Here is a 24,780-nt window from a genome sequence, read left to right as displayed (position 1 = left end):
TATGGACGTTGCTCCAGCAATTCTCTCCTCTCCCCTCTTTCTGCCTGATCATTCCCACCAGCACAGAAACACACTGGTATTTCTCTCCTCTAACACTCCTCCTGTGCCAGCTAGGGTCCTACTTCTTTGTACTCCTCACTGCCTCCAATCCCTCTCCTCCCATTCTCTCTCCAGCCCACTCCAACTTGGCTTTGGCCCCCACCACTCCACCGAAACCTTATCTTCAGTGTGACCAATGGTCTCTACTTGGCTAAATGCAGTGGTGGATTCCTGGTCCTTATCTTAACTGCTCAGTAGCATTTGACACAGTTCATCTCTCCCTCATCTTCTCTGATACACTGTCTTACTTGGCTTCCAGTGGTCACTCTTTTCCTCTTTTACTGGTTCTTTCCTGACCATTTGACTTCTTAATGTCTTGGCACCTCAAGGTTCAGTCCTTGACCCCCTTCTCTATCTGCATTCACTCCCTCAGCGATTTCATCCAGTCTCATGGCTTTAAATACCATCTACATGCCAACCCTTCCCTCCCAGCGGTACATTTCCAACCCCACTCTTTCCCAAAATTCTAGAATCACAAATCCCAACGTTTCCACTTGGATTTCCATCAGGTGCCTCACACGCAACATGTTCAAAACTAGACCCTCATCTTCTCTCCTCTGCCTTCATCTCCTGTGGCTCTCCTCCCCTTGCTTGCTCCACTCCACCCATGTCACAGCCTCCTTGCTGTTCCTCAACAAGCCAGGACTACTGCCACCTCAGGGCCTGTGTTCTGGCTGTTCTCTCGGCCCAGACATCCTCTCCTCAGATATCTTACCATAATCTCCAATCCTGGGCACTCCACCCACCACCCTTACTGCACTCAACTTTTATTTCCCATAGCGTTCACTACTTTCCAACATATGACATAATATAATTATGTTGATGTTTACTGTCTGCCGCACCCCCACCATGATGTAAGTTCCATAATAGCAGAGATCCTTGTTTTACTGACTCATATATCTCCAGGGCCTTAGCAGTACCTGATACAGGAGGTCTCAAAAAACCTTTGTTAAATGAATGGATGGGCTCTGACGCTACAAATGTAAGTGGTAACCTCCAGATTCACACATGGGGCATAAAAGTAGTCCTAGAAAACCATCACTTCCCTTCTTCCATGAATACACCTCATACCCCTCCAGCCTTGGTTAGTACGGAATTATTGGGGCAGCAAAGGAGCTCTCCCGTTAGCCCCCTGCTGCTGCTGCTGCTTGCGGCACTGAGCAATTGCCGGCTAGTGATTTTTATGCAGAGTGTTTGTTAGTAATCATCTAGTCATATTAATAACACCTTCTTTAAAAGATCTGAAAACATGCCTTAAACCTAGTTATAGATTGTTGCAATTTTAATATTCAAACAGGATATTATGCCTCTGTCAGACACAGTTATTCCTTAAGAGCATTCAAGCCAGCAAGACTTTCCCCCAGGAATATATCAAAGATGATTCTAAATATCTAGCTATTCTAAAGTAATCTTGCAGCAGCACACCTAGTCTGCACCCACTCTCCTCAGTCTAGAAGGACGGGAGTTGTTTTTCTCTGCAAGGCTGTGTCTCCTCTAGGATCAGGACCTTGCCCCATCATTCACCCCCTCTCTCCTCTGTTCCAACCTCTCTCTCTAATAGTACCTTGCCCCATCATTCACCCCCTCTCTCCTCTGTTCCAACCTCTCTCTCTAATAGTCCCTTTCCTACCACCTTTTAACATTGTTCAAGTTTACCAGAATCTTTTCTCTAAATCCATCCCTCAACCCTGAAATCTCCATGAGTGAGCAGGGTACAGTGTCACAGTCACTGGAACTGTGAGGACTATAGTCTGGTTGGAGTAGGTCAAAGAGTGAAGGCCAATGAAACTGCTCAGGCAGAGTGAAACAAGGACCCCCTCGCTCTGAAAAGGACAAACCTTATGTGTGTCTAAGAATGTGGCATTAATGATCACTCTCTGCCATCTTGTCACCTGGCCCCTATGACACCCGTCTCTCTGGGCTCTTCCCCCACCTCCAACTGTTCCTTCTCTGTCTTCTTTGTTGGCATCTCTATCTCTAAAGATAATGGTGGCTCCCAATGTTCCACCCTTAGTTCTCTTCCCATTCTTCATGCTCTGCCAAGAAAATTTCATCCTCTTTCCTCATTTTTAACTACCACTATGTTGAACTCTACATTTCTAACTCTACTCTTTTGCTCTGAGCTCATGACCCCAAAATACATCTCCCCACTAATGAGACACTAGTCTCTCAAATTCAGCATCTCCAAACCTGACCAACGTCTGTTTAGCAAATCTTGTTCCTTCTCTGGTATGCCGTAACTCAGGCAATGACTACATCACCCACTGGATTACTTAAGCAAGAAACCTTGGAGTCATCTTCCATTATTCTACCTGCTGAAGTCTCTCCTATCAACCCCAACTACTTCATGCTGATTGTTATTGTGTTAATTCAGATCCTTATCTTTTGCCAAGACCAGAGTTTCTCAAGGGAGGTGCTACTGGCTTAACAGACAAGAGAATTCTTTTCGGCACAATTATCCCACTTAGAACAGATAACCTAAGAGCCTCCTTTCACGAACTGGGGGGTCCCACTCCAGCACCAGGCTTAAAGTACTGAACATGGCTCCAGACACCCATCTCCAATATAGCCCTTTTAGTTCCCTTTAATGTGTAGGGACCAAATCTCCACCCACCACTGCCTGCTTATGGATGCAGAAACTAGAAGGCCTCTGTCTCACCCACTATTCCGTTTATGGTCCATGAAGATAAGATGCGGTTTCCCTCTAGGCCTGGGAATGTCTTGTTTTTCTTTTCTTTTCTCTCTTTTTTTTTTTTTTGGCGGTACGTGGGCCTCTCACTGTTGTGGCCTCTCCCGTTGCGGAGCACAGGCTCCGGAAGCGCAGGCTCAGCAGCCATGCCTCACGGGCCCAGCCGCTCTGCGGCATGTGGGATCTTCCCAGACCAGGGCACGAACCCGTGTCCCCTGCATCGGCAGGCAGACTCTCAACCACTGCGCCACCAGGGAAGCCCTCTTTTTTTTTTAATCTATCCTCTTCCTGGGCTTGAAACAGAGTTGGTATAGGCCCAATATCCCTTAACTCCAAAATCCAAAAAACTCTGAAACCTGAAAGTTTTTAAAAGTTTGCTACAAGCTCATCTAATGACAAAATAATCCCTGAACTGATATGAGGCAATTTATAGTCATCATTTACCTTCCTTAGAATGAATATTCATATGATTCTTTAAGAAGTTTGAATGTGTAAAATTGTAGGGTAATGTCCCAGACTCACTGCGCATATATCAAGTACATGGAATAACCTTTTAGAAAGCCCCCCAAACCTGAATTCTAAAACAAATACAGCCTCAAAGATTTCAGATAAGGATTGTGATCTGCATTATAAAGCACAAAGTCACCACACCATCTTATCCAGAAGTCTGTCTCTGTCTCTTAAAACTGACTTTTCTAAATAGAAATTTAAAATACTTTAAACATAAAACATTTTCAATGAATATTTAAAAATCTTCCATATATAAAGTTAACTTTAGAAAAGAAAGTATAGACCACTATCTTTTAAAATAGGTTAAATTCAGGCCTACCCAGAAACAGGAATACAGAAAACTACTTCTTGGGATCCCTTCCAGTCTTAAGATGTTTTGTTTAGACAGAGCTCTAGGGATTACAACATACAGTGTGGACAGTAGGATCACCTTCCCTTTTCCAGAGGCCCAGCCAGTCCTGTGTAATATGTGCTTAGGCACTTCTCACAACATCGATACACACCATCTCAAAAAGAAAAGCACCACTGCAAGCGCCACAGTGCTCCCCTAGTTTTTCTACTACTCTAGCAACTTACATTTCACAACCAAGATTAAGGGCTGATGTTGTTGCTGCTGTATAGGAAAAGGAAACTAAATGATTTTACTTTAAAGGTTGGTAGCTATCTATGTCCATCTGGAGCTAAAATTTTAAACAGATGTCTAATGGGAAACCAAATATGGAAAATGATACAGTTATCTATTAAGGCAACGAGATACAGCAAATAAGATATGCAGATATGGAACATAAGCCTATAAAACTTTAAAGGATGTTTTTTCAAAAGAAAGAACATCTATGTTCTCATTTATTTGAAACCCACAGATTCTTCATACCCTTGTATAGATCTTTTTTTTTTTTGGCCATGCTGCATGGCATGTGGGATCTTAGTTCCCCGACCAGGGATCAAACCCGCACCCACTGCAGTGGAAGTGCAGAGCCTTAACCACTAACTAGACTGCCAGGGAAGTCCCTAGATCTTTTTTTTTTTTTTCCTTTAATGGCACATTGCTTTGAAAAACAGTCTGGCAGGTCCTCAAGAGGTTAGACACAGTTACTATATGACCCAGCAATTCCATTCCTAGGTATGGAATTTCTCTTTCTCCCAAGAGAAACGAAAACAAATGTCCACCCAAAAACTTGTACACAATGTTCACAGCAGTATTACTCATAACAGCCCCAAAGTGAAAACAACCTAAATGTCCATCAACTGATGAATGGATAAATAAAATGTGGTATACAATGGAATAAAAAGGAATTAAGTGTTGACACATGCTACAACAAGCATGAACCTTGAAAACATGGTGCTAAATAAAAGAAGCCAGTCACAAAAGGCCACATATTTTATGATTCCATTTATCAGAAATATTCAGAATAGGCAAATTTACAGAGAAAGAAAGTAGATTAATGGTTGCCTAGGATTTGCCTGGGGTTTGGGGGGAAATGAGTGACTACTAATGAGTGCAGGGTTATTTTTAGAGCGATGAAAATGTTCTAACATTAATTGTGGTGATGATGACAGTTAAAAAACTGTGAATACACTAAAAACCACTGAAATTATGTGCTTTAAATGAGTAAACTGTATACTATGAAAATTATTTTTAAAACTGGCAAACAAGCCATATAACTAAAGCAAAAAGTCAATTGGGGGGCTGGGGGGACCTTCAAGATGGTGGAGGAGTAAGATGTGGAGATCACCTTCCTCTCCACAAATATATCAGAAATACAACTACATGTGGAACACTTCCTATAGAACACCTACTGAACACTGGCAGAAGACCTCAGACTTGCCAAAAGAATCGTGTGGCTGACAGGGTCTTGGTGCTCCGGCCAGGTGTCAGGCCTGTGACTCTGAGGTGGGAGAGCTGAGTTCAAGACACTGGTCCACCAGAGACCTCCTGGCTCCATGTAATATCAAACGGTGAAAGCTCTCCCAGAGATCTCCATCTCAATACTAAGACCCAGCTCCACTCAACGACCAGCAAGCTACAGTACTGGACACCCTATGCCAAACAACTAACAAGACAGGAACACAACCCCACCCATTAGCAGAGAGGCTGCCTAAAATCATAATAAGGTCACAGACACCCCAAAACACACCACTGGACGTGGTCTTGCCCACCAGAAAGACAAGATCCAGCCTCCTCCACCAGAACACAGGCACTAGTCCACTCCACCAGGAAGCCTACAGAGCCCACTGAACCAACCTTAGCCACTGAGGGCAGACACCAAAACAGCGGGAACTATGAACCTGCAGCCTGTGAAAAGCAGACCCCAGACACAGTAAGTTAAGCAAAATGAGAAGACAGAGAAAACACACAGCAGATGAAGGAGCAAGGTAAAAACCCACCAGACCAAACAAAGAGGAAATAGGCACTCTACCTGAAAAAGAATTCAGAGTAATGATAGTAAAGACAATCCAAAATCTTGGAAACAGAAGGGAGAAAATACAAGAAACGTTTAACAAGGACCCAGAAGAACTAAACAGCAAACAAACAATGATGAACAACACAATGAATGAAATTAAAAATTCGCTAGAAAGAATCAATAGCAGAATAACTGAGGCAGAAGAATGGATAAGTCATCTGGAAGATAAAATAGTGGAAATAACTACTGCAGAGCAGAATAAAGAAAAAAGAATGAAAAGAATTGAGGACAGTCGTAGAGACCTCTGGGACAACATTAAATGCACCAAAATTCGCACTATAGGGGTCCCAGAAGAAGAGGAGAAAAAGAAAGGGACTGAAAAATATTTGAAGAGATTATAGTTGAAAGTTCCCTGATATGGGAAAGGAAAGAATCAATGAAATCCAGCAAGCACAGAGAGTCCCATACAGGATAGATCCAAGGAGAAAAATGCCAAGACACATATTAATCAAACTATCAAAAATTAAACACAAAGAAAAAATATTAAAAGCAGCAAGGGAAACACAACAAATAACATACAAGGGAATCCCCATAAGGTTAACAGCTGATCTTTCAGCAGAAACTCTGCAAGCCAGAAGGGAGTAGCAGGACATACTTAAAGTGATGAAAGGGAATAACCTACAACCAAGATTACTCTACCCAGGAAGGATCTCATTCAGATTTGATGAAGAAATTAAAACCTTTACAGATGAGGAAAAGCTAAGAGAATTCAGCAGCACCAAACCAGCTTTACAACAAATGCTAAAGGAACCTCCCTAGGGAGGAAACACAAGGAAAAGACCTACAATGACAAACCCAAAACAATTTAAAAAATGGTAATAGGAACATACATCTCGATAATTACCTTAAATGTAAATGGATTAAATGCTCCAACCAAAAGACACAGACTGGCTGAATGGATACAAAAACAAGACCCATCTATATGCTGTCTATAAGAGACCCACTTCAGACCTAGGGACACATACAGAATGAAAGTGAGGGGATGGAAAAAGATATTCCATGCAAATGGAAATCAAAAGAAAGCTGGAGTAGCAATCTTCATATCAGAGAAAACAAACTTTAAAATAAAGACTATAACAAGAGACAAAGAAGGACACTACATAATGACCAAGGGATCAATCCAAGAAGAAGATATAACAATTGTAAATATTTATGCACCCAACATAGGAGCACCTCAATACATAAGAAAAATGCTAACAGCCATAAAAGGGGAAATCGACAGTAACACAAAAATAGTAGGGGACTTTAGCACCCCACTTTCACCAATGGACAGATCATCCAAAATGAAAATAAATAAGGAAGCACAAGCCTTGAATGACACATTAAACAAGATGGACTTAATTGATATTTATAGGACATTCCATCCAAAAACAACAGAATACACTTTCTTCTCAAGTGCTCATGGAACATTCTCCAGGATAGATCATATCTTGGATCACAAACCAAGCCTTGGTAAATTTAAGAAAATTGAAATCGTATCATGTATCTTTTCTGACCACAACGCTATCACACTAGATACCAATTATAGGAAAAAATCTGTAAAAAATACAAACATATGGAGGCTAAACAATACACTACTAAATAACCAAGAGATCACTGAGGAAATCAAAAAGGAAGTCAAAAAATACCCAGAAACAAATGACAATGAAAACACGACAATCCAAATCCTATGGGATGCAGCAAAAGCAGTTCTAAGAGGGAAGTTTATAGCAATACAATCCTACCTCAAGAAACAAGAACATCTCTAGGGAGGGTGGGAGGGAGGGAGATGCAAGAGGGGAGAGATATGGGAACATATATATATGTATAACTGATTCACTTTGTTATAAAGCAGAAACTAACACACCATTGTAAAGCAATTATACCCCAATACAGATGTTAAAAAATAAAAATAAAAAAAATAAAAGTATATCACTACACAATAAACAGACATTGAAAAGATTAAAAAAAAAGGAAACAAGAACATCTCAGATAAACAACCTAACTTACACCTAAAGCAATCATAGAAAGAAAAACAAAAAAACCAAAGTTAGCAGAAGGAAGAAATCATAAAGATCAGAACAGAAATAAGTGAAATAGAAACAAAGAAAACAATAGCAAAGATCAATAAAACTAAAAGCTGGTTCTTTGAGAAGATAAACAAAATGGATAAACCATTAGCCAGACTCATCAAGAAAAAAAGGGAGAAGACTCAAATCAATAGAATTAGAAATGAAAAAGGAGAAGTAACAACTGACCCTGCAGAAATATAAAGGATCATGAGAGATTACTACAAGCAACTATATGCCAGTAAAACGGACAACCTGGAAGAAATGGATAAATTCTTAGAAAAGCACAACCTCCTGAAACTGAACCAGGAAGAAACAGAAAATATAAACAGACCAATCACAAGCACTGAAATTGAGACTGTGATTAAAAATCTTCCAACAAACAAAAGTCCAGGACCAGATGGCTTAACAGGCGAATTCTATCAAACATTTACAGAAGAGCTAACACCGATCCTTCTCAAACTCTTCCAAAATACAGCAGAGGGAGGAACACTCCCAAACTCATTCTACAAGGCCACCATCACCCTGATACCAAAACCAGACAAAGATGTCACAAAGAAAGAAAACTACAGGCCAATATCACTGATGAAAACAGATGCAAAAATCCTCAACAAAACACTAGCAACAGAATCCAACAGCACATTAAAAGGATCATACACCGTGACCAAGTGGGGTTTATCCCAGGAATGCAAGGATTCTTCAATATATGCAAATCAATTTGATACACCATATTAACAAACTGAAGGAGAAACCATATGATAATCTCAATAGATGCAGAAAAAGCTTTTGACAAAATTCAATACACATTTATGATAAAAAAAAAAAACCTCCAGAAAGTAGGCATAGAGGGAACCTACCTCAACATAATAAAGGCCATATATGACAAGCCCACAGCGAACATCGTTCTCAATGGTGAAAACTGAAACCATTTTCACTAAGATCAGGAACAAGACAAGGTTGTCCACTCTCACCACTATTATTCAACATAGTTTTGGAAGTTTTAGCCACAGCAATCAGAGAAGAAAAAGAAATAAAAGGAATCCAAATCAGAAAAGAAGAAGTAAAGCTGTCACTGTTTGCAGATGACATGATACTATACACAGAGAATCCTAAAGTTGCTACCAGAAAACTACTAGAAGTAATCAATGAATTTGGTAAAGTAGCAGGATACAAAATTAATGCACAGAAATCTCTTGCATTCCTATACACTAATGATGAAAAATCTTAAGAGAAATTAAGGAAACACTCCCATTTACCACTGCAACAAAAAGAATAAAATACCTAGGAATAAACCTACCTACAGAGACAAAAGACCTGTATGCAGAAAACTATAAGACACTGATGAAAGAAATTAAAGATGATACAAACAGATGGAGAGATATACCATGTTCTTGGATTGGAAGAATCAATATTGTGAAAATGACTATATTACCCAAAGCAATCTACAATTCAATGCAATCCCTATCAAATTACCAATGGCATTTTTTATAGAACTAGAACAAAAAAATCTTAAAATTTGTATGGAGACACAAAAGACCCTGAATAGCCAAAGCAGTCTTGAGAGATAAAAACAGAGCTGGAGGAATCAGACTCCCTGACTTCAGGCTATACTACAAAGCTACAGTAATCAAGACAATATGGTACTGGCACAAAAACAGAAATACAGATAAATGCAACAGGAAAGAAAGTCCAGAGACAAACCCATGCACCTATGGTCAACTAATCTATGACAAAGGAGGCAAGGAGATACAATGGAGAAAAGACAGTCTCTTCAATAAGTGGTGCTGGGAAAACTGGACAGCTACATGTAAAAGAATGAAATTAGAACACTCCCTAACACCATACACAAAAATAAACTCAAAATGGATTAGAGACCTAAATGTAAGACCGGACACTATAAAACTCTTAGAGGAAAACATAGGAAGAACACTCTTTGACATAAATCACAGCAAGATCTTTTCTGATCCACCTCCTAGAGTAATGGAAATAAAAACAAAAACAAATGGGACCTAATGAAACTTAAAAGCTTTTGCCAAGCAAAGGAAACTACAAACAAAATGAAGACAACCCTCAGAATGGGAGAAAATATTTGCAAACAAATCAATAGACAAAGGATTAATCTCCAAAATATATAAACAGTTCATGCAGCTCAATATTAAAAAAACAAACAACCCAATCCAAAAATGGGCAGAAGACCTAAATAGACATTTCTCCAAAGAAGACACACAGATGGCCAAGAAGCACATGAAAAGATTCTCAACATCACTAATTATTAGAGAAATGCAAATCAAAACTACAATGAGGTATCACCTCACACCAGTTAGAATGGGCATCATCAGAAAATCTACAAACAATAAATGCTGGAGAGGGTGTGGAGAAAAGGGAACCCTCTTGCACTGTTGGTGGGAATGTAAATTGATACAGCCACTCTGGAGAACAGTATGGAGGTTCCTTAAGAAACTAAAAATAGAATTACCATATCATCCAGCAATCCCACTACTGGGCATATACCCAAAGAAAACCATAATTTAAAAAGACACATGCACCCCAATGTTCACTGCAGAACTATTTACAATAGCCAGGTCACAGAAGCAACCTAAATGCCCATCGACAGATGAATCGATAAAGAAGATGTGGTACATATGTACAATGGAATATTACTCAGCCATAAAACGGAATGAAATTGGGTCATTTGTAGAGACATAGATGAATCTAGAGACTGTCATACAGAGCGAAGTAAGTCAGAAAGAGAAAAACAAATATCGTATAGTAAAGCATATATGTGGAACCTAGAAAAGTCATACAAATGAACCGGTTTGCAGGGCAGAAATTGAGACACAGATGTAGAGAACAAACGTATGGACACCAAGGGGGGAAAGCAGCGGCGGGGTGGGGCTGGTGGTGTGATGAATTGGGAGATTGGGGTTGACATGTATACACTGATGTGTATAAAATTGATGACTAATAAGGACCTGCTGTATAAAAAAGTAAATAAAATTTAAAAAAAGAGTCATGTACCACAATGTTCATTGCAGCTCTATTTACAATAGCCAGGACATGGAAGCAACCTAAGTGTCCACTGACAGATGAATGGATAAAGAAGATGTGGCACATACATACAATGGACTATTACTCAGCCATAAAAAGAAACGAAACTGAGTTATTTGTAGTGAGGTGGATGGACTTAGAGTCTGTCATACAAAATGAAGTAAGTCAGAAAGAGAAAAACAAATACTGTATGCTAACACATATATATGGAATCTAAAAACAAAAAAATTGTTCTCAAGAACCTAGGGGCAGGACAGAAATAAAGACACAGACGTACAGAATGGACTTGAGGACACGGGGAGGGGGAAGGGTAAGCTGGGACAAAGTGAGAGAGTGGCATGGACATATATACACTACCAAACGTAAAATAGATAGCTAGTGGGAAGCAGCCGCATAGCACAGGGAGATCAGCTCGGTTAATTGTGACCACCTGGGGGGGTGGGATAGGGAGGGAGACGCAAGAGGGAAGAGATATGGGAACATATGTATATGTATAACTGATTCACTTTGTTATAAAGCAGAAACTAACACACCATTGTAAAGCAATTATACTCCAATAAAGATGTTAAAAAAAAATTACCATGCTTCTAAATGCACCTTTTAACTGGAGTTATACGGAAATTGAATTAAAGATACCAAAGATTTAAATTAATGTGTCAGAAAATAAGCAAACAGTTTGTGATTTTCAACATAGCTGTTCTTTCCCTTCCTCCTATTGTTCACTGTAAAGCTCCATTACCATAAAATAGGATTAAAGGAAAGGGAAAAAAGGCTTAAATGCAAATTTCTAAAATTCTATTCTCTTGAGAGAAAGGCATGCCAAACTATCACTAAAATGGGATCGAAATACTTTATCTATAATCACGGTTACCCTTAATTAGCAAGGGTCATTACATATTTCCAACTCTTAACTTTTAGTACCCTGGCAAATGCCATAGCTCAGACTGTTCAACTGTGCTGTAAAAATACTCAGCTATGTGGGGGCATATCTCATTTTCACCTGTATTTGAAGATAATCTCATTCACTTAAGAGTATCAAGAGAGAAAAGGAAAGATCTTCAGAATAAAGACATTTTAAAAGCTTTCATCATATTCACATTTTTCTGTCTTAAAATTCCATTAAATATTATTTCCTAAAGATTCCTCCCCCTCCACCCCTGCCATTTACACAATAGTCAGCTACTAATCTCAAATGTTACGTATTGGTGGTCACAAAGGGCATAAGAAAACCTCCCTGAAAAGTCCAGCTCCAGTTCTCCGATGAGGACAGCTCATTTCCCCAGGGTTGGGAGTACTAGATGTACAAACTGATGACTAGCAGGTGACCAAGGTTCTGCATAAGCTGTTTCTTGCTCTAACTCTAACTGTCAGGGCCCCCAGGCTTAATGCTCAAACCAGCATGCTGCCCAAGGGGTGCTCGCCCTCAAGGCAAAGGCTGGTGACAAGAAGCCACACTGACCTTTCAATTTGTCAGCAGTCATCCAAAGGACACAAGTTTATTAGCTTAGCAAACTGACACAATTTTTTTAGTCTGGCTGTTCTTCACTAAAATAAAATGCAAACAAAACCTGCCAATACCTGTTTTTAATAGGCCCAATTGCCACCTAAGGTACTTGTCTCAGATCAGCAATAGTATTAGTATTCCATCTCTAGTACCAATTAAAGGAAATAAGAAGTACTCTAATCTCTTTTTGATACTTGCAACAAATAGAATATCAATGTCCTCCTAAGTTCATTTTAATGCTTGTTTCTTAAAATTAGATTGTCAAACTTCCAGCATAAAAATAACTATACTGTCACAGGCATACCCATTTTACCGTGCTTCGCAGATATTTTTTTTTCGTGTTTTTTTTTTTTTAACAAATTAAAGGTTTGTGGCAACCTTACATCAAACAAGTCTATTGGCAGGATTTTCCAACAGCATTTGCTTAATTCATGTCTCTGTGCCACATTTTGTTAATTTTCACAATTTCAAACTTTCTCATCATTATTATATTTGTTATAGTGATCTGTGATCAGTGACCTTTGATGTTATTGCAAAAATATTGACTCACCGAAAACTGAGATGGTGGTTAGCATTTTTTTAGCAATGGTATTTTAAAATTAAGGTATGTACATTATTTTTTAGGCATAATGTCCTTGCACACTTAATAGACCACAGTATAAACATAACTTTTATATGCTTGAGAAACAAAAAGATTCATGTGAATCATGTTATTATGATATTTGCTTTATTGCAGTGGTCTGGAATTAAACCCACAATGTCTCTGAGGTATCTCTGTACTTATTTTTTTAAACAATTTAACCCTGTCCCCAAACTTTCTTCCTAACAACTCACCTTAGAAAAACACATATTTGAGCTGTGGGGTAGTGGGAACTATGTTACCTGTTACCTGCTATTCAGGTAACAGGGAGGCAAGGTCAGCAGAGTGATACAGGACCAGACGGCCTGAGTCCAGGTGTGATTACCTCCTCTCCAAGCCTTCTTTCTTCACCTGTACAACATGGACTGTAACAGTGCCTACTTTACAGGATAGTCCAAAGGATTAAATATGAGAATCCATTTAACCCTCAGGGCCTGTCTGGCACATCACACAGTGACCAGAATAGGCTAGGACTATGACAGAGTGATGACATCCCTAGATGCCACATCCCCACACTGACAGCAGGCATGATACAAATGCTTTCATGGGTTACTTCAGCCAGGCGGTGGCAGGCACAGTGTGGAGACAAACATTGGTCCTGGGCAATCTCATTATCTTGGCCCTAAGTCACTGTATTTGAAGGCTTGATTTCCTCTTGGAAAATGAAAAAGTCTTACAAGATCAGTGGTTTTTCTTTCTTCAAAAAAAAGAAAAAAGAGTCCCTCCCATCAGGAAACCTGCACAAGCCTCTCAGATAGCCTCATCCACCAGAGGGCAGACAGCAGAAGCAAGAAGAACTACAATCCTGCAGCCTGTGGAACAAAAACCACATTCACAGAAAGACAGACAAGATGAAAAGGCAGAGGGCTACGTACCAGATGAAGGAAAAAGATAAAACCCCAGAAAAACAACTAAATGAAGTGGAGATAGGCAACCTTCCAGAAAAAAGAATTCAGAATAATGATAGTGAAGATGATACAGGACCTCGGAAAAAGAATGGAGGCAAAGATCGAGAAGATGCAAGAGATGTTTAACAAAGACCTAGAAGAATTAAAGAACAAACAAACAGAGATGAACAATACAATATCTGAAATGAAAACTACACTAGAAGGAGTCAATAGCAGAGTAACTGAGGCAGAAGAACGGATAAGTGACCTGCAAGACAGAATGGTGGAATTCACTGCTGCGGAACAGAATAAAGAAAAAAGAATGAAAAGAAATGAAGACAGCCTAAGAGACCTCTGGGACAACATTAAACGCAACAACATTCGCATTATAGGGGTCCCAGAAGAAGAGAGAGAGAAAGGACCCGAGAAAATATTTGAAGAGATTATAGTTGAAAACTTCCCTAACATGGGAAAGGAAATAGCCACCCAAGTCCAGGAAGTGCAGAGAGTCCCATACAGGATAAACCCAAGGAGAAACCCGCCGAGACACATAGTAATCAAACTGGCAAAAATTAACGACAAAGAAAAATTATTGAAAGCAGCAAGGGAAAAACGACACATAACATACAAGGGAACTCCCATAAGGTTAACAGCTGATTTCTCAGCAGAAACTCTACAAGCCAGAAGGCAGTGTCATGATATACTTAAAGTGATGAAAGGGAAGAACCTACAACCAAGATTACTCTACCCAGCAAGGATCTCATTCAGATTCAATGGAGAAATCAAAAGCTTTACAGACAAGCAAAAGCTAAAAGAATTCAGCACCACCAAACCAGCTCTACAACAAGTGGTAAAGGAACTTCTCTAAGTGGGAAGCAGAAGAGAAGAAAAGGACCTACAAAAACAAACCCAAAACAATTAAGAAAATGGTCATAGGAACATTCATATCAATAATTACCTTAAACGTGAATGGATTAAATGCTCCAACCAAAAGACATAGACTGGCTGAATGGATACAAAAACAAGACCCATCTATATGCTGTCTACAAGAGACCCACTTCAGACCTAGGGACACATACAGACTGAAAGTGAGGGGATGGAAAAAGATATTCCATGCAAATGAAAATCAAAAGAAAGCTGGAGTAGCAGTACTCATATCAGATAAAATAGACTTTAAAATAAAGAATTACAAGAGACAAGGAAGGACACTACTTAATCATCAAGGGATCAATCCAAGAAGATATAACAATTATAAATATATATGCACCCAACATAGGAGCACCTCAATACATAAGGCAACTGCTAACAGCTCTAAAAGAGGAAATCGACAGTAACACAATAATAATGGGGTACTTTAACACCTCACTTACACCAATGGACAGATCATCCAAACAGAAAATTAATATGGAAACACAAGCTTTAAAAGACACAACAGACCAGACAGATTTAATTGATATTTATAGAACCTTCCATCCAAAAACAGCAGATTACACTTTCTTCTCAACTGCACACAGAACATCCTCCAGGATAGATCACATCTTGGGTCACAAATCAAGCCACGGTAAATTCAAGAAAACTAAAATCATATCAAGCATCTTTTCTGACCACAACGCTATGAGATTAGAAATGAATTACAGGGAAAAAAACATAAAAAACACCAACACATGGAGGCTAAACAATACGTTACTAAATAACCAAGAGATCACTGAAGAAATCAAAGAGGAAATCAAAAAATACCTAGAGACAAATGACAATGAAAACACAACAATCCAAAACCTATGGGATGCAGCAAAAGCAGTTCTAAGAGGGAAGTTTAGAGCTATACAAGCCTACCTCAAGAAACAAGAAGAATCTCAAATAAACAATCTAACCTTACACCTAAAGGAACTAGAGAAAGAAGAACAAACAAAACCAAAAGTTAGCATAAGGAAAGAAATCATAAAGAACAGAGCAGAAATAAGTGAAATAGAAATAAAACAATAGCAAAGATCAATAAAACTAAAAGCTGGTTCTTGGAGAAGATAAACAAAATGGATAAACCATTAGCCAGACTCATCAAGAAAAAGAGGGAGAGGACTCAAATCAATAAAATTAGAAATGAAAAAAAAAAAAAAAAACTACAAGAGAAATATAGCCTGAGAGAAATTTCAAGAAATATAGATAAAAGATATAATAAAAGTTAAATCTCACCTTCTTGACTTCCCCTACCCCAAACCAGTTTTTGAACTGTGCTATGCAGAGTCTTAGGGATCCCTAGAAACAGAAGGTGGCTTCCAGCAGAAGCCAAGTAGGCAGGGCCCCAAGGAACCCCTCTTCTCCTATCACTACCTCAACAAAAGCAGCTCTGGCTTCTATGCGTTTTATATACTGGATTTCACAGATTTTAAAACAAAGTTTCCACTACCAAAGTGAGACTTAAAAACCACAGGATTAAATTACTCTAAAGATATTATCCAGCTCTAAAACTCTATGATTCTGGTCTATGAAACCAAATCCCCATAGTTGCCATTACATCTATATCAAGTTTCCATAAAATTTCCTGAGACTTTACCTTACCTCTAGCTCAAGATCCTGAGGTTCCATTTCAGAAAGTGATAGCACAGCAATTTTGGTAACTTTACAGACCTCATGGTCTCCTGGAAGTTTGCCCACCAAAGCTTTCTGCCGAATTAAAATAAGCCACCATGGAAGATCTGAAAGAGAAAAGTCATATTTAATGTCTGGCTTCTATAAAGTGGTACTGTCCCGGCAAGCTGAAGGTGAATAATCAAACACAGTGTGCAAAAGATACAACCCTTTAAAGCAGTGGTCCCCAACCTTTTAGGCACCAGGGACCGGTTTCATGGAAGACAATTTTTCCATGGCCTAGGCGGGTTGGGGTGTGGTTCAGGTGGTAATGTGAGCAGTGGGGGGGATGGTTCAGGTAGCAACGCGAGCAATGGTTCAAGCAGTAATGCAAGCGATGGGGAGCAGCAGATGAAGCTTTACCTGCTCCCCCCTCCTCCCCGCCCCGCTCACCCTGTTGCGTGGCCCGGTTCCTAACAGGCTGTGGACTGGTACCTTTTAGAGCACAACAAAGATACAAAAATGACCCTTAAATGTATGAAAAGATTTTCAATGGAGATGTAAATTAAAATGTTGCAATACCATTCTCACCCATCAGCTTGGGGATAATAAAAAAGTATGACAGCACATTCGCTGGCCAGGCTGTGGGAACCAGGCACTCTCCTAGTGCTGGTGGGAATACAAATGCACACAACTTTTCTGGAGGGAAATTTTGTGATAACTAATAATAAAACATACACACTTACCTTTGAACCTAGCAATCCCACTCTTGTGAATTTACCTTGAAGACACACCTCAACAACACAAAAGTACACATACTCAAATCTATTCATTGCAGCAGTTTACAACTGTAAAATACTGGAAACAACTAGAATGCCCAGACATAGGAGAATGGCTGAATAAACTATGGCACATCTATGCAATAGAGTACTATGCAGCTGTAAAAAAGCATTCTGTAAACTGCTAAGAAGTGATTCCTCAATACATTAAGGGGATAAACTGGATATTATTAATATACAATAAGGGTATTACATAATAAGATATAGTATTAAATCGAAGCACGAAAGAGTATCTAGAGTGTGCCACCCTTTCTGTAAGAAAGATGAGAAACTATGCACATATCTGCTCATTTGTACAAAAAAAAAGAGGAAAGAGAAATTAGAAATTAATGAGATTGGTTACTGAACAAGGAGTAGGTGGAAATGACATGGAAGGAAGAGAAAACAGGAATGGGATAAAAGGGATCAGGGGGATGACATCTCTCCAAGTATACCCTTTCATGTAGTTCTGACTCTTAGAATCATGGTAATGTTTCACATCCCCTCAAAAACAAGTAGTTCAAATTAACCAGAATGTGAAGGGAACCCAAAACAAAATGCAAAGAGTAACCCAACTCTGTTACAAATGGAAAACGTAACCATAATGTAGGAGAAATAAACTAATCTAAATAACTTTGGAAAACAGTATTTTGCAAGGATAAAGACAAAAAGAACTGTATACAATATTGTACTCTGGTTAGTGAATTATTTTTCAGAAGAGTATGAGTTAGCAATTCCAAAACTACTTTATGTGTACACTAGGACTGAGCAAATAAGTAAATATATTGAAGAAAGTGGGGAAGGGGTGTAAAACAAATGAAAGAAGTATTTAATAATTACAAGAAAGAAAGGAAAGAAAACACTTAGAGGCCCAATAGTTATCTTTCCAATCCAAATTTCTACTTCTCACAAAAGATTTCTATTTAACTGAGAAATGGTCTATGAAAGACAGCATCCAAAAGCAATTTTTCATTTTATGAGACTCTACACCCTTTAAAAATACTACCTAATTAGTACCAAAAATAAAAATAATTGAAACAGTGTTTCAGGAATTTCTTACTATAGAAAAATAGCATGATGGATATATATTCCCCTTATGAAAAAATATTTTTAAAAGATATATAGTATTTTAATTTCCCCCATTTTTCCCCCAAATATTAGTCAACTCTCATTTGAGGGAAAGTGCTCTGGAGATGTGCTTAAAGCATTTCATAAATGCAAGAATTTGGAAACGTTTCATAGTTCTTTATAAAATAGGGTAGAAATCTACTCCAAAGTTTCAAGGCTTTTGCAGGTCATTTCATTAATATCATTAAACTTTAACCAAGGACCTACCATGTGCTGGGAAGTACGTCAGGCACAGATTAAGGTTACCAAGCACCTAACACACAATAAACCTAACACAAAATAAATAAAGCACATAATACATAATAAACTGTTGAATGCTAATACAGTCTGCTGAATAAAAAGAAATTCTTACCACAGGTCTCTTAACCTCACAGGAATAATTTCTATTTTACACTGAACAATTTAGTGTTGGCAGATGATCAGACAAGCCAACATTAGGAAGCCCTCTTCCCAGTTTATGCCTTCTTGCTTTCATATTAACATTAAGAATTGCGATTTTAAGAAATTACAGCAATGACAAAAACACAATGTGCACAATCAAATGTAATAAATGTCTTTCCAATAAGCCATCTAATGGTATAGTACCAAAAATATAAAAATACTAAATTTCAAACACAGAGGTTTTACCCCACACATAGACTCACTTGGGAAACGAAAGGCATGCTTTTTTCCACAAAAACATTGGTATTGTCAATACTGAAATTCAACTTACAAACTCAAATACATTCAAAAATAAAATACGCATATTTTTAGAGTTTAGCTAGCTAAACTCATACACAGAAACTGAAAAACTGAGGTGCTTCTATAAAAAAATTACAGACTTAAGTTCAATATGCCTGAGGGATTATAATGAAGACTAAATCTGAGAAAATACCATGTAAATGATCTCAAACAAAAGAGAAAAAATTTTGTAAACAGTAGCTTTCCCTTTTCAGAGAAGCCTCAGTGTTCTGGACTTTGAGGTCAGAAAGACTCAAATTTTAGCTGCCTTATTTATTTGTCATGTACTTCAGCTTAATACTTAACTGCTCCAATTCTTGGTTTTCTCATCTGTAGAATGGGATAAAACCACCTATTTCAGACAGTATCTATGAGGACTAAATAATTTTTATAATTCCTGTTATTATTACTAAAAGCTAATGTTTACCAGGTAGCAAAACATATGATAAACCTATGGTAAATAAAACAACGTGGTGCCAGTACAAGAATGGACAAATGAATACTAGAAAAGAACAGAGAAGACAGATGCAGACCCATGTAAATATGGGCATCTAGTAAATGATAATAAAGAGGGGGAAAGCATGGTGTGTCAATAATTAGTGTTGAAATACATACTGAAGTATCTGCAGAAAAACATCTGGAATCTGCTTTGAAATAATTTAGACACTGGGAGTGTGGGGACCATGAATAAAAATGTCTTTTTGTAGTTGACTTCCAACCAGCTCTACAAATTGCACTGGGTTAAAATCTCATAAGTCTTTTAATATACAGTTTCCTGTCTTACTGTTTTCAGTCTTACACACTGATCAAAATGAAAAAACTAAGGGTAAGATAGATAAGGAAATCGATATTTACTAGTTATAATCTAAGTAAGATGGGATGATGAAAATGTCCTGGAATTAGATAGTGGTGATGGTTGTACAACCTTATAATGATACTAAACACCACTGAATTGTAATTTAAGAGTGAATTTTATGGTGTGTGAACTATGTCTCAATCATTTTTGAAAAAAAAACTCCTTCTAAAGAACAAAAGAACTTGTTAGGAGTCTTATCTACCACAGCAGAGAGTAAAAAACTAAAAAGTGGGCTTCCCTGGTGGCGCAGTGATTAAGAATCCACCTGCCAATGCAGGGGACACGGGTTCGAGCCCTGGTCCGAGAACATTCTCACATGCCATGGAGCAACTGAGCCCATGTGCCACAACCACTGAGCCTGCACTCTAGAGCCCGTGAGCCACAACTACTGAGCCCGCGTGCCACAACTACTGAAGCCCACGCACCTAGAACCCGTGCTTCGCAACAAGAGAAGCCACCGCAATGAGAAGCCCGTGCGCCACAAGGAAGAGTAGCCCCCGCTCACCGCAACTAGAGAAAGCCTGCACTCAGCAATGAGGACCCAACGCAGCCATAAATAAATAAATAAATAAATAAATGAGAAAAACTAAAAAGTGTATTTCCTGTCAAACACAGAGACACAGGTATTTGAAATAGTGTTCAAAGGAACATTAAAATCATAATGGAAAGAAAATGAAAAATTTGAATTGGACACTATTTCTAGGCTGCCCCTAGAAAACAAAACAAACAAAAAACCTCATGAGAAATAGCAATATGTATTCCTGTAATTATTTTGCCTTAGGTGAAACAAAACACAATAATAAACACATAGAAGCCTGGAAGTTCGGCAAGAATGAGCATGTTAGTTACAGGGTTAAATGATCCAAATATATTTTCTCTAGTTTGTGCTTTAAGCCAAGAAAAATGTAAAAGTATTGATATATAGCATCACTACTGTTTAGCAATCCCAGTATCCAGTCAGGCATAGTTTTGTAATAAAGTTTTTAAAAGCACAAATGCAGGTTACTGCATTAATTTATATCACCCACCAGCAGAAGAAACTTGGCTCAATTAAAGCTGCCACACTGAACTCTGGATATGCGGTACAACCATGTGTCAAAGGTAATTTAGTCTAGCAAGGTCTTTCAGCATAAAGATATTTTTTCAACTTTTTAAACATTTTACAATGGGAAAAAAGGTCAATTTTGTAACCCTGACTCCTTCAGGAAAAGACAGACAGGAAAATCTGACTTCCCCAACAAGATAAGAAAACTGATTAGGAAGTGATTATCTTGAAAAGCATGACCAGTTAGGGCAAACTAAAACAATAGTCCTGGAAAAGATTCAATTGCTTGCCCTATACAATAACTGACTCAGTTAAAAGAGGATAAGTAATGGCAGGATAAAGATTTTCATTTAAAAAAAAATTTTTTTTTTTCCTAAAATTGGATGAAACTCTTTTCTCCCTACTCGTGACCTCACCTCTAGGAAGTACTGCATCTTACATATTTCTCAACATGACTATCCATCCTACTGACATATAGAAAAGATAAGCATTTGATCCAACAATGAACGTCTAGCGATCCTTTTCATTTTTATTAATGTTAATTCGATAGGAAATAAAGGAATACATTCCATTTGTTTAAAAATGTAAACATTACATATACAATTAATATTCCCTTTGACCATTGTTCCCCACTCCATGGCAATTCTTTAAATCTAATCCAAACCCCACCTTGTGAGTTCTCTCATATAAGGAGACTAGCAGAGACTAGGAGAGCAATTGGTTACCATTGTTGGCATTAGTCCTTTTAATCTTACTTGAGAGTTTAACAATGACCTTTTAAACATACATAATTTAGGGAATTTCCTGGTGGTCCAGTAGTTAGGACTCTGCGCTTCCATTACATGGGGCACTGGTTCGATGATCCCTGGTCAGGGAACTAAATTCCCACATTCTTTGAGAATGAGCCCCTAATAAGTATTTGGTGGGGTAATTTACCATTTTTTTTCTTTTGATGCAGCACAGCTTTATCTAGTCTTTCCAAAGCATTCAATTTAGCCTTCATAGAAACAGGAAGTCTTTCTTTTTGTATCAATACTCATAGTTGATGGGCTTATTTAACTATGTAATTACAATATCGAGTAAAACAAGTATGAACAGGATTGGAAATAAACACGATCCACCAGAAGGGAGAGGGCTTCCTACCCAGTCTCCCCCGGCCTTCAGAGCATCCAATGCATCTACCAACAGACTCTGCAGAGGCAGTAAGGCATGTTGGTTAATCTGGCAAACAGGTTAAGTGAGATTCAACTAAAAGAGCCCCTAGTGATAGAAATACATAGGCAGTACGTATTCTGTGGGCCAGACACTTGAAGTGAATGAAATATTTGCGTGAAAATGATTTTGCTTTTCTGATATTTTTCTTCTGGCTCACCTTTTCCAAAGACTGGTTCTGATTTGAACTGGTTCAATGGGATTTTTTTTTTTAAGACTTAATTCTTTTAGAGAAAAAAAAACTTATTTATTTACTTTTGTAGCATACAAAGGTTCTGTTTTCACTGCTCTTTTGGACACTTTCCAGTTTCTCTGTGTCTCTCTATAAACATTCACGTTACAACCAAAGGCAAAAATAAAAAAGAAGGTGGATCTGATAACGACTCTCATATGTTTTCCTCCTTTAGCTTGTCCCAATCCTGCAGACTATATTCCTGAGGACAAAGCACTTCCTTCACCTCTCCTAGGTCCACGTCACCTGGAGTGTCCAACAGGAGAAGCTGGGAAATGACAAAGCAGAGAGAACCCTGCTGCCTTAACACTCGAAATCAGCACAATAGAATTTATAATTATATCCGCATGCCAATAAATACTAACCCAGGTGGTTACTACATACTCCGAAGTTGTAACATAATATTCAAGTAACAAATATTTAAATTCTTGAAGAGCGTCTGTAGATTACGCCTCTAATAAATGCTCGGAGTCTGCATTTGTACCAGATGAATCAGAGAATGGAGATGTGTCGGTAAGAAGGAAAAAAGAGAATTAGGAAAGGGGATTATAGTTGGCTCACCTTTCCTTTCTTCTGTGTCAAGCTGATAATAAGAATACTCATATGTTTCTCTGCCGTTTCAAGTTGACAGTCTAATAAGTTTAAGGCAAATGACTCATTGCCCTTTTTATATTTTAAGGCTTAGGTGTGTACAAATTTAAAATTGCTATATCTTTCTGGTGACTTGAACTTTTGCTATTTTTGAAATGTATATCTTCTTTATGCTTCTTGCCTTAAAGTCTGTTTTGATATTGGGATAGACACATTATTTTTCAGTAGGTTAGCATTTGCTTGGTTTCTCTTTTTTTTCTATCCTTTTACTTTGGACCATTCTATATACATACACATATACCTAAGGTATTTGTCTTAAAAGCAGCTTGTAGATGAATTTTATTGTTTTTCCATTATGAAAAGCTTTGTTTTTTAACTGAGTACTAAGTCCATTTGTATGTAATGTAATTATTGATAAACTTAAGAATCATTCTACCGTCTTACCATTTGTCCCACCTGTTCTACATGCTTTCTTTTCTTGCCTTCTTTTGGATTATTAAGTGTTAAAATTATTATTATTCCATTTCCCCCTTTATTAGGTTTTTACAATCTTTTATTATGCTATTAGTGGTTATATTGTAGGGTCTGATAATAGGAGCCCTAACTTACAAAAGCCTAATGTAAATTAGTATTTTTGCCAGTTCCTGGACAGTGAAAGGACCTTAGAACATCAGCCCTTTCTAGCTCACTATTGTTACTATTATTGTTGTGTGTTTTCATTCTGCGTTAATTTTAAACCTCATATAAAGCCAACTTTATTTAAATTTACCAACACATTTACTCTTTCCACTGACCTTCACTCCTTCCTACAACTCCACACTCCCATCTGGAATCATGTTCCTTTTACCTGAAGAATTCTTAGTATTTCTTTTAGTGCAGATACTGCTGATGACAAATTCTTTGTTTGGCTCAAAATGTCTTTTTTTCCTTAATTTTTGAAGGTATAAAATTCTAGACAGGCACTTTGAAGACAGCATTCCACTGTCTTCCAGCTTCCATTGTTCCTATCAAGGCTGATTGAATGCCCTTGAATTTAATGTGTGGTTTTTCTCTGGCTGCTTTAGGATGTTTTCTTTGTCTTTAGTTTTCATCAGTTTTACTACAAGGTGTCTAAGGGTGGTTTTCTTTGTATTTTTTCCCTTGCAGTTCAAAGTATTTCTTGACATTGTGACTTGTATTTATAGTTGGTTTTCAAAAATTCTTGGCTATTATCTCTTCAAGTACTGCTAGTCTCTTGCTGTCAGAAACAATCTGTCTAGTTTCTCTTGATCTCATTTTTTAAAATGTACGAAGTATCGTTAAATGATCCGTTATATAATATATTAACACACTATGCATTTTAAGAGACTCTAATAATTGGGTAATGTCTTAACGGCTTATCTCAAGATAAATTATGTTCCAATTTGAAGGATCCTGCTTTTCTTTTTTTTTTAAAACAAATCTTTGGTAGGAATTTAAATTCAGTCCAATGTGTACATAAAACCTACTTCATTGATACCTATTGCATAAGCTATTAATTGGCCATTTAGTACTTTTAAATGAATATGAGCGTAAGTCTATAGGTTTTATGCAAACTTATGCATGAATTTAGATTTCTACTAAAAGATATGGATTCATGGTATGTTTAATATAATATTTTGCTTTATATTTAAGGTTATTTCTATTTTTTAAAACTACATTAAGAAAAATGCTTTCTTTTCCTAATGGAAATAGAGCACTATACATC

General features: G+C 37.8%; 1 protein-coding gene across 3 annotated transcripts in view; it reads right to left on the bottom strand.

The window, feature by feature from the left end:
• INPP5F (inositol polyphosphate-5-phosphatase F) overlaps positions 1-24,780 on the bottom strand; it is a 92,726-nt gene that overhangs the window by 36,023 nt on the left and 31,923 nt on the right. For all 3 annotated transcript variants that reach the window (XM_004265768.4, XM_049697467.1, XM_049697466.1), the window contains exon 3: positions 16,444-16,580. In XM_004265768.4, the coding sequence (XP_004265816.1) occupies positions 16,444-16,580 (137 nt within the window). The remainder of the gene's footprint in view (positions 1-16,443; positions 16,581-24,780) is intronic.

The sequence above is a fragment of the Orcinus orca genome, chromosome 14, assembly GCF_937001465.1.
Source record: "Orcinus orca chromosome 14, mOrcOrc1.1, whole genome shotgun sequence".
Lineage (NCBI taxonomy): Eukaryota > Metazoa > Chordata > Mammalia > Artiodactyla > Delphinidae > Orcinus > Orcinus orca.
Note: the sequence above shows the minus strand (reverse complement) of the source record. Positions and strands in the feature narration are given on the sequence as shown.